This window comes from Simochromis diagramma, unplaced genomic scaffold, assembly GCF_900408965.1.
Source record: "Simochromis diagramma unplaced genomic scaffold, fSimDia1.1 OVJJ01000596.1, whole genome shotgun sequence".
NCBI lineage: Eukaryota > Metazoa > Chordata > Actinopteri > Cichliformes > Cichlidae > Simochromis > Simochromis diagramma.
The window spans coordinates 25,273,061-25,289,543 of record NW_024387245.1 but is presented as its reverse complement, the minus strand read 5'-3'; the positions used below and the strand labels follow the sequence as shown (position 1 = coordinate 25,289,543).

Genomic DNA, 16,483 nt, shown 5'->3' with positions numbered 1-16,483 from the left:
TTTTATTTTATTCTATTATTACATACTATTTGCAATAGGAGATGATACAATCCCATAATCCACAGAAATGTTCATGAGACAGACTCAGATCACAAAGATGTTCATTAATGATGTTTTTTATTTCCTGAAAGGCTGATGAACCCACAACTGAACTCTGAATATCACGCTTATAAAAACTGCTCAAACATCTCAGTAAAAACATTTGAGTGAAGTAAGGTATGCATTTTGTAGTCCAATTTCTGGATATTGTAGTTTTTATAAGGCAGACATCCACTGTGTAGTTCAAACACCAAACCTCTCATTTATTCTCCTTTAGCTTGAGATGTTGCCATTGAGATCATGCATTAGGAAAGTGATGAAGAAAAGCACATCAGCATTGAAATCTTTCATTAAGAAGATTCATTGAATGGTTGAAATAAAAACACAGAAGAAGAATCCAAAACAAATTTATTAGAATACAAAAAGTGTATGTATGTGTGTCACAGCAGGGCGCTCTTTGCGTATGAAAGCAGACATAACGATTGGTCAAATGATGCTTGTAGCTCCGCCCAACCTTTCTCCAACCGGGACAAGAGGTGGTTCAAAGCTTCCATGGCGGTGGCGTCCTGTGATAAAGAGCGAAGATGGAGCTAAAAAAAAAAACAAAACAAAAAAAGTTAGCAGGAAATCGTAAAGAGACTTCCACAATAAAAGATGGCACAGTTGACGAGTGTGTTCTGATTGGCTAACCTTTAGGAAGAGCGCCAGGTAAGCGTGGGCCAGGTCAAAGTCCCGCCCACTGGCCAACATGCTGTCAATCATCTGAATGAACACTAGCAGGAGCTCTCTGGCTCCACCCCCCTCTGGAGCCAGAGAGTTGAGCTCAACAGAGAGCGCCGCTGGCCCACAATCCTTCAGGAGACGCAGCGGCTGATCAACTGCAGAGAGAGTATTGATCTCTGATCAGAACTCAGGTTTGTGTTTCAAACTTTGATGAAAACCATCTATTTATACTCTGATAAAATACAAAAGTATAATGTTACGGACAATATCAGATATGGACTAAAAACCACAAAAACGTCTTAATCAATCACTGGATAATTGATTCAGTTACTGTCATTACAGACTCTCCTCAGGTATAAAAAAATGAAGCTGTTTTCTTTCTTTATCGTTAATTTTGTTTTTCTGTCAGCTCAGTAAGCAGCTTTTATTTTGACATTCTGATTAAATACCAGCTTTAGATTTTAGTATTAAAAAATAAAAGCATGAAGGTGAGCCAATCCTGTCCCAACTCACATGATCCCGTGGTGAGAGCTGACTCCAGAGTGCAGATGAACTCTGACCTCTGAGAGAGCACGCCCCAGTTCAGCACCTTAGACTGAGACACAGGAAACACGACTTTATTTACACATGATTAAAGTGCACATCCTCAGTTTGGACTAAAACATACTCGGGTCCTGATGTGAGCGGGTCCCAGGCATATGTTACCTGTGTTTCGTGCTCGGTTTGTGTTTGTGTCGCAAATTGAGGCGTGAGTCCGGGAACTGTCGGCAGGAAGAAGGGAGCAGCAGCTGGAGCAGCAGGGGCCGCCACGGGTTTATTCCTTTTCTACAAACACCAAATCACACAGGTGAGAGGTTGTTACATGATCAGTACTCAATCCTTAGAGACCATCAGCTGATTTGTGATCATGTAAAGAATTAATCTGTTCATGAGCTGACTCATCACACTCCCAGGTGAAGCTGGTATGTGGAAGAATCAACAGTATGTGCTGCAGGGAGGTTTTAAAAAGAAGCAGACTGAACATGAAAAAAACAAAACATAAATATTTGATTTAATAAATACAAAGATGGGACTGGGAATCAATCACAGTCAGGTTTGTTCCTTTTTCACAGGATTATGATGTTGTTTTTATTTTTGGCAACAACCCAAGTGAAAAAGTGATCATTTCACTTCACGTTTTAACTGCTATCACTGGTTCTTATATTTTGTCCTCCCCACTAAAATGATTTTGAAATCAAAGACCACAGCTGCTCACAGTGTTCCTAATAAAGTGACAGTTCCTCACCTTGATTTCATCGAGGTGCAGCAGACTCTTCCACCGAGACTCTGGCAGCAGAGACAAAGTTACAAGCTCCGCCCCCAGTTGTTCAGCTGACTGATAGACATCCTCCTCCTCCTCCTCAGAATTCACCTCCTGTTCTGTCTCCTCCACCGTGACGCCCGGTAAAGTCTCCACAACTGGTTGGTAGTCAGCTGGGAGGGGGCGGAGCCCCACAGGCCCACACAGGCTCTTATTGGTCCTAAAGGAGGACAATTGCACTGTGACTGGCTGATAATGGACTTTCATATGACCAATTGTGAATAAGAAAAAAAGCCCCTGATTGGTTGCTGTAGCAAAGGCTGCATTGTGATTAGTTCATACCAGAGGTAGAGGCCCAGACTGTCAACGTGAGCTGTTGCGAGGAAGTCACCTGTCGGGGACAAGGACACGCTCACTGGCGCCGTGGCAACCAGGAAACAGTCGACTAGACTGAGGATAGAAGAAAATGATGGATCTGATGATCAGCTAATGTCTCTGATTAGTTGTCCCAGTCACTCATTAAAATTTTCAGTCTTACCTTCCAGAGGGGAGGTCCCAGGCACGGATGGTACAGTCCATTGCCACAGTAACCAGCCATCGGCCATCAGGGCTGAATGTCTGAGGAATAAAAACATTTAGCTTCCTGTTAGCATACTGTGTGACGTAGTGTATGTATGCTAATACCTTCATCCAACCCACCATGTCGTTGATGTTGCCGTGGTGACCTGCAAATTTCCTAACGACTCTTCTGGTTTCTATGTCGACAACCACCAGAGTGAAGTCATCCAGTGCTAATGCTAGCATCCCACTAACAGAGAAACAGAGTGAGCAGTGTTAGGGAATGCTAATTGTTAGCATTCACTGCAGCTAATCATGCAGTTTATTAGCATCATGCTAGCTCCTAGCTACCTTTCCCTGTGTAGCTTCATGCTAGCCGGCGCAGCGTTTAGTTTCATCTCTTCTTCCAGCTTCTTCGATTTGAAGCGCCAGAATTTCAGCAGCCAATCAGAGCCTGTGGTAAGGGTCAGCTGGTTCAGGGTATCCGTGGCGATGCCTCGCACCACACCATTGTGAGCTGGAGGAGCAAGACATCGGGGTTAACCTGTTACTACAGGGCTTTCTGAGCTTCCTGCTCGAAAATGACACCCAAGTTCACATTTTAATCCAGAAAATCATTAATCAACACATAAACATCTTCTGTGCAAAGATTTATGCTTCTGAAGCCAAAAAGTGAAAAATGACAGCACTATTCAGGCGTTGTGCAATTATTGACGAGGTCTCTGAGAGCTAACGAGCCATTGTTTACAGTGTTACATGAAGTGGGGTTGGTTTGGGGCTCCATTGTTTGTGCTTAGTGGACTTTTTAGCAAATACGCAACTGATCTTTTAATCATCGCTTGTTTTCGCTGTGTTTGGTAGTTGTAGAAATGATTTATATGAGCATTTAGCTGAGATTCTAAGATTTCTGTGTATACATGTTCATATTTGCATAAAAGGCTCGATAGCATGACAGATTAAACTGCAGTTACCGGGGGCTTTGGGTTAATAAAATGAGACAGTGCTGCAATCACAGGAAAAAAAGGTGAACACACCTTTCTCATCGTCACCGTAGCAACCCCGATGCAGTCCGGACTGCAGGTTGTAGACGTCCACGCGGCCACAAGATGACCCAATTACAACAAAGTTACCACAGGAAGTGATGTCAACAGCCTGGGAGCAGAAACAGGAAGTCATGTGACCCTCAGAGCCATCCAGGAGAGGAGCTTAGAGAAACACAGGTTTAAAGATGCTATTACCGTAGCAATGGCACCCCTCCGTGAGCCTGATGGTTGCAGATGGTGTGCTCCCATCGTGCACCTCTGGTAGTTCCATGTGGTTGTTGCTAGGCGATCACGATGACATGCGACGATGCCGTCCCAGTCTGACTGACGAGTGACAGCTGTGAACAGAAAAAGGACAGTGTCAGCTTTAATGGAACGTTTTCTGTATGGACTTCTGCACAGCTTGTCATAGTGCTCACAGGAGGAGAACGCTGTGATGGCAGGAAGTCGCAGTTCCTCATACGTCAGTCCTTTCTTCTTCTTCTTTTCCTTTTTTTTGTTAACAGAGCCTAAAAGAAATAAATATAAACCATACTCAATTAAAAAAAAGAAGATTTTTATTAAAGCAGCAGCATTTAGTGTCCAACATGAAACTGCAGTGGGTGAAGTCAGGAGGATGTTCTTAGCCAATAAAGGAAATAGGTCGAACAGTAAGAGTTGAGTTTTCTGTGTCATCATTTTTGTGTTATTGTTATCGAGAGGCTGCCGACAGACACACTGAGTCTGAGAAAGCGACTCTAAAATGTCACATTTTTTGAACAGAGTCTGATGGGAGGGCTGAGCTTACCATGACCCAGGTTCTTGTTGAAGCGCTCGTGGACGGTGGAGAAAGACTGCAGTGTCCCATCCTGACCTGCAGGGCGGGCAAAAGCAACACAAAACATAAATATAAAGAAGTTAAAAAAATATCAGAAAATATAAACAGCGGGTTCAAAACAGGAGGACACAGAAAAAATAAAAATGGCACAATAAATAAAGAAATATGTATACTATCATCTGATCTTACCTGCACTTAGGATGTTTTTTCCGTCATTGCCATGGTGATGAATGGTGGTGGGCGGGGCGCTGTGTCCCTGACGGATCCTCAACAGTCTGGCTCCGCCTCCTTCCTGATCAAAAATCCACACCTGAGGGGGGAAAAGGTTTTCTACTGTTTTATATTTTGTTGTAATTATTTAATTGAGAATGTTGCTTTTCATTATTTTCTTTATAATATAAGTTATTTTTTATATTTTCCTCAATGTCTGACTTTTGTTGGGAGTTTTTTTTTTTTGCTTTGTTTTTATTATTACTGCAGTTCTTGTTTATACTTCTTTTTTTGTTTATTGATCTCTGGTTTTAACCCTCTGGTCAAGATGCAGTGACTCAGAGTCTCAGTTTCAGCTTGTGTCGAATGCACAGACTTCAAACTATATACCAGTTTTTAAATCGTGTTGATAGGCCACATAAAACTAGAGTTATCATAAAAAATACAAGCAATGTTTTTTTCAAACAGTGGTGTTTACAGTGGGAAGAAATGGTAAAAACAGTGTTTTCTATGGACAGCGCTAGCAAACACTCTCCGCTTGGGAGTAAAAAAGAAAAAAACACCCCTTCCCTGTCTATTGGTGTTAAAGTTTACCATGTCAACCAATCAAAAAAATTCTATGGCAACATGTGACATTTGGTTGTTTAGGAAGAGGGGGAAGTTTTAGGAGCGACACCGGCGAGAGAGAGAGAGAGAGCGAAAGAAAGAGAGAGAGAGCGAGTTTTGATACGTGAGAGATTTGTGACATTTAGCGTGTTTGGAGGCTGTAGTTAGTGTGTAGTGTAGTCATTGTTTTGTTTTGTGTGTCAGTTATACTGCTCAATGTCACAGTTGGTGCAAAAAAGCCACCAAAGGCAGAATGTATTGTTAACTCTGTCTCCAGCTAAAACACAGGAGGGCTGATCCACCTCCTGCTGTCAGACCTGCAGGGTTTATGCCTGTGGTGTTCTCCTCGGTCTTATAGTGGACAGAAACTATTTTTTGGAGTAAACAATTTGTGTCCCTTCTTATTTGATGCAAAACACCTGATTGTTCCTTAAATAGTTTTAAATGGTTATTTAAAAACAAACAAACAAACAAAAAAAACAAACAAACACCTGAGGCCTTGGCTGCATTTTTAGTTAAATAGTACTATATAACTTTGTTGTTTGCAAAACTTGTGCAATGTACAGTTTGTATTTGCATTTCAAGTTAAACATGTTTGTGGCTTTTACAGTAAAAATTATAACTTTTTTCTGCTCTGATTTTATGTTTTTTGTCTCAATTTAGATCAACTGTGTTAATACAGTATGTCAAAATGAAAAAATAACTCTACAATCTGATACCAACTGATACCAAACAAGGCAAGATGAACAGTTTTTAAAGGTGAAATATGGAGAGAAAATGAAAAGTAGCCAAAAATGGCCAATTATACCCTGGACCCCAGAGGGTTATTCATCGTAGTCTCTGATTTTAGTTAGATTTAGTTATTATTTAGTTATATGTAGTTAATTTTAAAAGTTGTATTTTTGTTGTTTTTAAATGGAATCACTTTATTCAGGGTTCATGCGCCTTTTTCAGGATCAAATTCAAGCACTTTTTAAGCACTTTCAACTAGGGCTGCTCAATTAATCGAATTTTAATCTAAATTACGATCTGGGCTTTCAACGATCATTAAAAGTGACTGAGCCGATTATTAGCCCCTCCCTCGTGCTTTACTCTCGCGCTGCTCCGTGTGGCAAATCGAGTGCACCTCTCTGCGTTTCGAACACGTGTCACAACAATTAAGAGGACCCGAGGGAAGCTCGGAAAGCTAAGCAGAAGTTATTTGGAGAGGAGAGTGACTGCCGCTGGTTGAAAAGAGAGGTAAAAAAACTTCAGTGGTGTGGAAACATTATGGGCTCACGGAGTCAGACGTGGATCAAGTAGACACAGTGTGTAAACTTTGCTACAGTGTCGTAGCTGCACCACAGAGCAACACTGCAAAGTTCACTAAACATAATGTTTACATTTTTCATTTATGTTTTATATTGCAAACATTTGCACTGTTATCAGTATTTTCACACTATTTTATATTATTTTTTGACAATCTTTAAAGCCATTATTCAATACATTGTTATTGTTAAATAAATATCATCAAATAATCGAGATCTCAATTTCAGTGAAAATAATCGTGATTATCATTTTTGCCATAATCGAGCAGCCCTACTTTCAACGTCCCTTTTCAAGCTTTTTAAGCACATCCCCCCACCCCCCGTAAAACCCCCCCCAAAAAAAACAAAAAACAAAAAAACAACTCGCATCACCTCAGTAAGACCATGTGAAAATTAAAACAAATCAGGGTGAACTTAAACACCTTTGTTCACCTTTTGTTAAGAGATAGTAAAAAAGCACCACACAAAAATACTGCAAAAGGAAACGGTCGCCGTATACACATAGTGTATAAACTCAAAATGCACATTTCACTTAAAAATTAAGATGTGAAAATGTGAACGAATCAGCTTGTTTGAGATGTTCTTCTCCTGTTGAAAAACCCCCCAAAAAGAAATAAATAAGTCTTCTCATCAGATATTGATGCTTCTTTCCTGTGTGACAGAAAATAGGAGACAGATGTTTGTTTGTTTTTTAAGTTAATTCCCAATAAAACTGTTTTATTGCTAACTACATTGTTGTCTGTATTAATGCTGAAGTCCTAAATGATCATGAATCATGATCATGATGAATTTGTGCTAATAACATCATGTACAGTCAGACAGGCATGGAGAACAGCACTGACTGGGAGGCTTTGAACAAACATAGTTCAATTCAACATATAAGACTTTAAGAATGCACAAGCATCTACTTAAAATCTATTTAATTTATCATCCATGATATTATTATGTACAGTTCCAATGTATTTTGTATCTCCCTTAAATAAACAGGCAGTCTTAAAGTATGAAATATTCATATACAAAAACACATAAATGTGTGTACTGTCTCAGTGGCTGATAGTGTCCCACAGGCCTCAGTGTGAGCTTGCAGACATTTATAATGTTTAAGTAGATTAATGTGTCGGTGCTGACGATAAACACATTTTGAATGAAAGCCGGGGGAACTTTGGTAGCACAGAAACAAGTGGCTATTCTTTGTGACCATATGGATCAGTCATTTTACCATTATTTCACCCAAAGGCACCAAGTTAATACTCAAAAAAGCTGCAGCAATACACACAAATATAAACAGTACTTGGTGACAACTTTGCTTTTAGCCTTTAACCCTCTGGGGTCTATTGGCTGTTTCTGACTACTTTTGATTTGGCCTCTATATTTCACCTTTAAAAACTGTTTATCCTGCCAATCTGTTATTTATTCATTTTGACATAATGTGTCAGCACAATTTATCTAAATTCAGACATAATTTAAAATACGAGTAGAAAGTGATATTTTTGACTGTAAAAACCACAGGCATGTTTAAGGAATCATTTTCATAACTTGTAATGCAAATTGAAATTGTACATTTTTTAAAAATATGCACAAGTTTTGCAAACAACAAAGTCATATGGTACTATTTACCTAAAAACGCAGCCAAGGCTCAGACGTTATTCATATAACCATTATAACTATTTACAGAAAACTCAGGTGCTCTGCATCAAATAAGAAGGCACACAAATTATTTATGCAACTCCAAAAAATAGCGTGTGTCACTATAACACAGATGAGAACAGCACAGGGCAAACCTGCAGGTCTGACAGCAGGTGTGTCACTCAGCGTTTACACTGCAATCTGCCTTTGGTTGCTTTAAGGCAGCAACTGTGACGTTCACTAGTAGAACTGGCACACAAAACAAAACAACAACTACACACTAACTACACAAGACAACACACTAACTTGAGACTCCAAACACAGAAAACGTCACAAATCTCTCACGTATCAAAACTCTCTCTCTCTTTTTCGCTCACTCGTGCTCTCTCACTTCCCCCTCTTCCCAAACAACCAGATGCCACATGTTGCCATATCATTTTTTGATTGGTCGACATGGTACATTTTTCCACCAATAGGGAAGAAGTGTTTTTTCTTTTTTCACTCACAAGCAAAGCGTGTTTGCTAGCACTCTCCATAGAAAACGCCGTTTATACCGTTTCCTCCCAGAGTAAACGCCACTGTTTTATTCAAAACACATCGGTTTTACGTGGCCTATCAACACAGTTTAAACACTGGTATATAGTTTGAAGTCCACATGTTCGACCCAAGTTGAAATGGAGACTCTGGGTCCGTCGACCCCAGAGGGTTGATCAGAAAGCCTTAAGTTAGCTAGTTATGCATCGGGCTAATGTTTAAAGCTTTCACTTGAGTAAATTAACACTGCTAAGTAACGTTAGCTAAGTTCACAGCATATTCCATAATAGCGCTGCCATACTGCATCACACTCAGTTCATTTCAATCATTTCTCCAGTGAGTTTGATAGCAAAATAATAATCATAATTTTAAAAAATGGGGCGACCGTGGCTCAGGGGGTTGGGAATCGCATCTGTAACCGGAAGGTCGCCGGTTCGATCCCCGTGCTCTCTGTCCTGGTCGTTGTGTCCTTGGGCAAGACACTTTACCCTACTTGCCTACTGGTGTTGGCCAGAGGGGCCGATGGCGCGATATGGCAGCCTCGCTTCTGTCAGTCTGCCCCAGGCTGTGGCTACAACTGTAGCTGCCTCCACCAGTGTATGAATGTGAGAGTGAATGAATAGTGGTATTGTAAAGCGCTTTGGGTGCCTAGAAAAGCGCTATATAAATCCAATCCATTATTATTATCATCATTAAAATAGCGTGTGTAACGTACGCATACTGGAAAATTATTTACTAGAACTCACCTATCATGCGACTGTCGTTTTCCATCAAACACTCATTAAAACAGCAACCTGCAGGTATGTTAGCGCACTCATCCTCGACTGACCGAGGGAGGGGCGGGGTCACACGTTGAAACAGATGCAAGGCAGCCCAGGCGGGGAAATTTTGCTTTTACATTTTGCGACTCATTTTATTTCTCTATCTAATAAGAAAACTATTCAATCAGATAGTTGTTTGTGGTGAATGAAATACAGTTACACTTTCAAGCACTTTTAAGCACCACATCTGAAATGCAAGCATTTTCAAGGATTTCAAGCACCCGTACGAACCCTGTTTATTCTTGTAGTTTCATATTCCATTTTGTTTTTACACTTTTAGCTGTTTTAATTTTATTTGCTGTCGTGGTTTTTGTTGTTTGTTAGTGGGATTGTGTTTTTTAAAATTTTCTTTAATATTTAAAAATAAAGTTAAACATTAGAAAGTTATCAAAGGGTTTTCATAAATCTCTCTCGCTTGTTTTGTTTTTTACCTTGATGGCGTTGTCGGCGCCGTTGGTAACCAATATCGGCTCTCCTTGCAGGAACGTTGCCCCGGCGATGGACGTTCTGTGGGCGTGTCTGTGCTGAGTGACGAGCTGGTGACGCTCTAAATCCCAGAATGCAATGTGGCCCTGAGGACTGCCGGACGCCACAATGGGAGGGCCGTCTGACAGACAGAGGTAAAGATACGGTGAATACGTGAAGAGAGACGGAGCCAATGGCAGCGAGCGCCACGGGCATGACATCATCACGTGTACCTGTTCTGAAAGAGAGCGATGTGATTGGTCCCCAGTCCTGTGTGAAGCTCATCAATGTCTCGTCCAGTCGGATGTTGTGAATAATGATGCGACCTGTTGCGGTGCCAACACCAACCACATCCACCGCAGGACTCTGGAAAGTTAAGTGTTCATTTACAAATCTTTCAAAATAAAAGAATCAGGTGTGTATTTACTTCCAACAATAAAAGTCTGTGAAGTTCCTGACCTGCTGCAGAACTGTGACTCCTGCCGACCAGCCAGCGAACGTGAAGAGCAGCTTACTGAGGATCAAACAACTTTATTAACACCTCATCACTTTAACATTAACACTGACGCAGGAATATGGATACACATGTAGCTTACAGTATTAACATCAACAATTTAAATATTTATTTAAAACACATGTACGTGTGTCACTTTTTATAAAAGAATAAAAAACTTTTACGATTTTAAAATAATTTATTTTTGACAGCATGCTGCAGCAGAAGATACTTTTGTAAGAGACTAAGGCCCACAAGCTGAGACAGTCGAGGCTCCTTTGAACATGCTGATGGTAGTTGTGTCATTGTTGTGTCATTGGTGTTTGTATGCAGTTTGCACGTTTTACACAGCGACCATCACAGAGACATGGAAGGAAACCTAAAATCAGACACAGTCTCGGGGGATTTCTGAATGTGTGTTTCTGTCAGTGTTCAGAGTCGAGCGCTACACCCTCACCTGGTCTTGATGTTCCAGAGCTGCAGTGCACCCTGGGAGCTCCCCAGGAGCACCTTGTTCAGGTAGGTGCTCGGGTGCATCATGGCTGATACGTCAAAGGTTGATGGGTCAAAGTGCAGCCGCAGGTACACCTCTGAGAGGCAGAGAGAGTGAGGCATGATGGGTAAGAGCACATGTATGCTACAGCAGGTGAGTGCAGGGCAAGCCACACCACTTCAGACTCACCCCCACTCTGGACATCCCACACGATGACATCACCGCCGCTGTCAGCAGAGATCAGCTGATCACCCAGAGGCAGCAGCAGGCGCACTTCCTGTTCATGACCGTTGTAATGCATCACCACCTGTACGGAGAGCAAACTACTGGTTCATTTTTATTTTCTGCTCGTTTTTATTATTTAATTTTATTATTTAATTTAAATTTATCTGACCATAAAGAAAAAAATTATTCAAATAGAAATAAAACAGATTTTTTAATTAGTTATTTAAATAACATTTAATATTTTGTTTTCTAATTTGAATTTCAGAAAAGCAAAAGCACCAAACATTATAAATATTTTATTGTTTTTATGTTTGAAAATTAAATAATTTGTTTAACTAAAAAAAAAAAAGTAAAAGCCAGAATTTAAAATTAAGAAAAAAAAAAAGATAATGTTTGGCTACAGTTTTGGTACCTCTTTGTTCCTGGCAAAGGCGCTGATGAGCCGTCCAGTGGCGGCGAACACCAACATCCTGTCGGCTGCCAAACAGGTGATTTCATCTGGTAGGCTGTTACCTGGACAACAACATCACAATTTCATTACAGTACATCACAACAGAGCCAATCAGAGAGAAATAAAATAAAATAAAAATCTAAGTACTCACTGACAGCAACGATCCCCAACCTGTTCACCTGCAGGAGACCAATACAGATCATCAATAATCAACAGATATCAGCCACAGCATTCAGGTTATTTTCAGAGTAACAGGCGCTCAGGATGGACTCCACACAGGAAACTGATCAGAAATCCGCAAATAAAACAATACTCCTGATGGTATCAATAAAACCTTCATCGCTGATCCTCTTTGTATGTCTCAGTCATAACAAGATTATCATATCACTGAAGGATAACTCTTTACAAACCACCCTGATTAAACCTGGGTCTTAAAATGTGTTCAGGCTGCAGGTGCACTTTAAAAAAACCTACCAGCAATCCACCAATCAGAGCATAGATCAGTAGGAGTATAAACAGAGGGAGCGCAGAAGCTCAGATGAGGATCAACATCTTCTGATGAACATGGTTATGAAGCTCATTTAATACCAAGCTGGTTTCTTGAACATGCAAGTGCATTCACGGCACTCTAGTAAGCTCCAGAGTCACCGGATCTTAATCCAATAGAGCACCTTTGGGACGTGCTGAGACATCTGTATCATGGATGCAGCTGACACATCTGCAGCAGCTGAGTGATGACATCATGTCAACATGGACCAAAATATTTTAAAGCAGGAGGCCCAACCCGGTACCAGCAAAGTGCGCCTAATAAAGTGGGCGGTGAGTGGAAATAACGTCATAACCTAAAGTAAAGCCACCGTAACCCCGTGTGTGTTTATAAGCGGTTATAAAGTTTCGGCCTTTCCCCGTCCTGCGAGCGGTCTTAGTCAGGTTTACACTGAGTGTGAGACTGAGTGTGAGACTGTGTGTGTGAGCACGTGCGGCTGTTCTTACGTTGAACGTGTGGAAGCTCCGGCCGACCGCCGTCACCACATAGGACTCCCGGTGCTTCAAGTGGTACCGGAGCGCGTGCGGCACGTGGTTGGAATAAAGTCCCAGGACCCGGAAACCGGAGAACAAAGAGCTGCCGCCGGCCGGCATGTCCGCTCACCGGAGAACAGCACACCTGAGAGAGCACCGAATAGACACGGAGACACAGGTAAACAGCAGGCACCGCGAGGAGCCGCAGAGAAAACACACACGAAGGAGCCACGAGGAATCAAGTCCGGCAGGAAACACATCCCGCCGGCTCAGCAAGGTTCCGCTTCGGCTCAGTGCCGCCACCTGCTGGACGGAAACAGGACAGAACCGTGAGCGCAGAGGATTCTTCTTCTTCAGTCAAGTTTAACGGCAGCTTGCATCGAAAACTGCTGCATTACTGCCACCTCCTGGCTGTTAATCGTCCGTCATTCCTGAATCCTCAGATCCTCTTGATGAGACCAGTATTTCTCAAAAAACGAAAAACCACCACTTTCCCTTCACCATGACTTAACTCTCTAACCACTCGTTCAAACGTAAGTTCCCTTCCACCACTCAGTTCCCCCCACATCACCCTCCTGTGACTGGCATACTTCCTGCAACTAAGGAGCACATGCTCAACCGTCTCCATATCAGTGCACCCATCACACAACCCAGTCGGATGTTTCCCTATCCTAAAAAGAGTACCATTTAAAAAGCAGTGGCCTGTACGTATTCTACTGACAACAACCTCCTCCTGTCTCTTTAATCCGCTGCTCCTCTTAGCTTCTATTGTGTTTTGCACCCTATATAAATGTCTCCCTTTTGTTTCATTATCCCATGCCATTTGCCAGTGAGCGCAGAGTCGGAACAGGATGAGAAATAAAACTTTGGAATATTCTGCCTGGTTTTCCTGGTTTTATGCCGAAGGAGCTCAAACTGTGAAGGAGCTTCAGATTTAAACAATACAGAAAAGAGTTCTCTGCATAATGTGATGATCTTACATTAGAGCTGAGACGCATTAGAAACTGAACTGGTTTCATTTTTGAGTTATATCTAATCTAGATGTATACTCCTTTCTCCTGAGTGAAGTCAGTTCATATTAAAATGTAGCATTTATTTAAAAACATTTAATTTATTCTTTGAAATAATCTGATTGATATTTTTTCTCTGTGTGAGGCAGGTTTTATTCTGGGTCCATTTTGGAGGTGACATCAGTGTTTCAACCATGTTTGCTTTCATCCTTCCACTTTGTGTCACTTATCCAGGTTACCAGGACAACATAAACCAAATGAATCAACTTAATCATTAATTGGTAGAAAACAGACAAAAGACTTTTAACCTGGGAACTATGATTTTTACACGTGTGGTGTGAGTCATTGACATGAAGAAAATAAAAGTCACATTTGACCTCTGATCTGGAGGTCAAAATTACAATAATAATATTATGTTGAGCAATTCAGACTGACTGATAAGAACCTGCTGGCACATGAAAGTATAACTGATGACTTTTATTATGACTTTGTTATTTACGTTAGAGTAACAGGTTATAACTATTTAAATGGATAACAGTTTGAACACATGAGCCAGCACAGGTCCCATTCATAAGTTACAACACTGATCAAACAAGACTTAATGCTTTAATACTAAATTTGATCAATTTATCTGCATTAGCAGGGTTTTAAGTTGGCTGTAATACTTGATCCAGTTGTCTTGGTTAACTATAGACTGATCTCGAAATTTCTTAGTGCACTGCCAGCACCCGAACCCTAAAAGACAGAATCAACCTGGCTTGAGGGACACAGGCAGAAATCAAACAGGATCAAGAAGCTCTGAAGGAACATGGGGAACAATCAACCTACAGGACCTGAAGCTAAGTTCTACAAAGATACAAAAATATTTGAGTACGCAGATTTGAGTTAACGTTATGGAGTTACCTGGTGCACTAAGCGTGAGGAGAACTGTCACAAGCCATGCAGAAAGGCAAAGAAACCTAGGGACTGTGAGAAAATCAAAAGTGGAAAATGTACAATTTGTATCAACAAGTCTTCTGCAGATGCTCGTGTGTAAGACAGCCAGTTCTATGTGGAATACACCCTACAAGTTCAGAAGACAATAAAACATGTGAAGAAGTTTGAGAAGAATAAATCAGAACGGAGAAAGAGAAGGTCGAGACACTGGAGGAGATGAGGAGCAGAGTGGGTGAAGGAAGCAGAGCAGATCTGAGATACAGGTTTGATAAATACCAGGAGCTGGTAAACAGTTTAATACATGATGACATCATTATTGTTTAATGATGTAAGAAGGAGACTGTGAGCAGACAGAGAAATAATTCTATGTTAGAGGCTTAGCAGCTTATTTAAACTGACTGAACTCTGTAACACTGACCAGTTATTTCTCCATTTCATTAGAAAAGCTTCTGTTTCTTCTTCAGAGGCTTTAAAATGATTCATGATGATCAATAAACATATTGTATGAACAACATCTGAGTGTTTCACATTTTTCAGTTCTGATTAAGGTTTTTATAATAAACTGGAACAATTTTGTGTTTTTACAAAGTGAATAAAATTAAACAAGAATGTCTTTTTTACAGCTTGAGGAGACTTTGATAGAAACCTTCTTCAGCATGGAGGGCCAACGCTGGTTTCTGGCCCAGAGGAGGACAGACGTTACAGACAGGAGAAAAACCCTCACAGATTATCCCATCAGTGTCACACAGAACAGGAGGACTCCCTTTATGTCTGGGTGATCTTGGCTCAAGAGTTGGGAGTTTGCCTTGTAATCGGAAGGTTGCCGGTTCGAGCCCCGGCTCGGACAGTCTTGGTCGTTGTGTCCTTGGGCAAGACACTTGACCCGTTGCCTACAGGTGGTGGTCAGAGGGCCCGGTGGCGCCAGTGTCCGGCAGTCTCGCCTCTGTCAGTGCGCCCCAGGGTGGCTGTGGCTGCAATGTAGCTTACCATCACCACTGTGTGAATGGGTGGATGACTGGATATGTAAAGCGCTTTGGGGTCCTTAGGGACTAGTAAAAAAAGCGCTATATAAATACAGGCCATTTACCATTTGATGTGTCCAGCTGCAGATAATCAATAACCGGACTCATGGAGACTAAAGCATATCTTACTGGTGAAAGTGAGCGTCTGTCTCAGATTCTCTTTACCTCTAAACACCACAAATAACACGAGAGAAAAACATCCAGAGGTATTTTAATGTATTTATTTTAAATTTAAATATTTCTGTTCTTCAAAATACTCCAAAGTACTCGTTACGTTAAACATACTCACAACTTTCAGAAGAATACAGAATGAAACAGTAATTTTATATAATAGATTTTTTTCTTTTCTTTTTTTGCAAATTGGTCCCCAGTAAGAAAACAGAAAGAAAGAGAAGATTTTCTGTGTATGAAGAAAACTTTTACAATTAGAGGACAGCCTTAGATATGAACAGCCACAATATTTTCTATACTTTTAAATATTTATTTCTTATAATCGTGCGGACAGAGTTCTGTCATTTAATACAGCAATACTTTTTTATCATCTAAAGAAATTTAGGTGAACTGTTAAAATTGAGCTTCTTTTTCTTCTATTAAGATAATTGAGGCATTTAATGTGCATTTTGAGTTCTTTAAACTGACACTTTCATTGGTTCAGAAAACTTAACCTCAAAGTTAGGCGATGCTCTGATGTCAGAGTTCATGCTGTTTGTGAGCAGCATCTGTGACTCTGATTGGTCCACATTAATTTAAAAAAGCGCTAACTGGAGACCATGTGATTTCAGAA

General features: G+C 40.9%; 1 protein-coding gene across 1 annotated transcript; it reads right to left on the bottom strand.

Annotated features, from left to right (window-relative positions):
- Nucleotides 1-430: 430 nt before the first annotated feature.
- wdr36 (WD repeat domain 36) lies at nucleotides 431-13,000 on the bottom strand. Its single transcript, XM_040000548.1, has 22 exons — nucleotides 12,705-13,000; nucleotides 11,863-11,890; nucleotides 11,673-11,773; nucleotides 11,225-11,342; nucleotides 11,000-11,132; nucleotides 10,509-10,563; nucleotides 10,283-10,415; nucleotides 10,016-10,191; nucleotides 4,670-4,790; nucleotides 4,451-4,516; nucleotides 4,083-4,172; nucleotides 3,859-4,001; nucleotides 3,655-3,772; nucleotides 2,972-3,137; nucleotides 2,762-2,870; nucleotides 2,601-2,680; nucleotides 2,405-2,512; nucleotides 2,048-2,282; nucleotides 1,468-1,587; nucleotides 1,276-1,357; nucleotides 730-917; nucleotides 431-629 (listed from the first exon to the last, which is right to left on the bottom strand). The coding sequence occupies exons 1-22, from the start codon at nucleotides 12,849-12,851 to the stop codon at nucleotides 480-482; spliced, it is 2,667 nt and encodes an 888-aa protein (XP_039856482.1). The 5' UTR covers nucleotides 12,852-13,000; the 3' UTR covers nucleotides 431-479.
- Nucleotides 13,001-16,483: the final 3,483 nt, after the last annotated feature.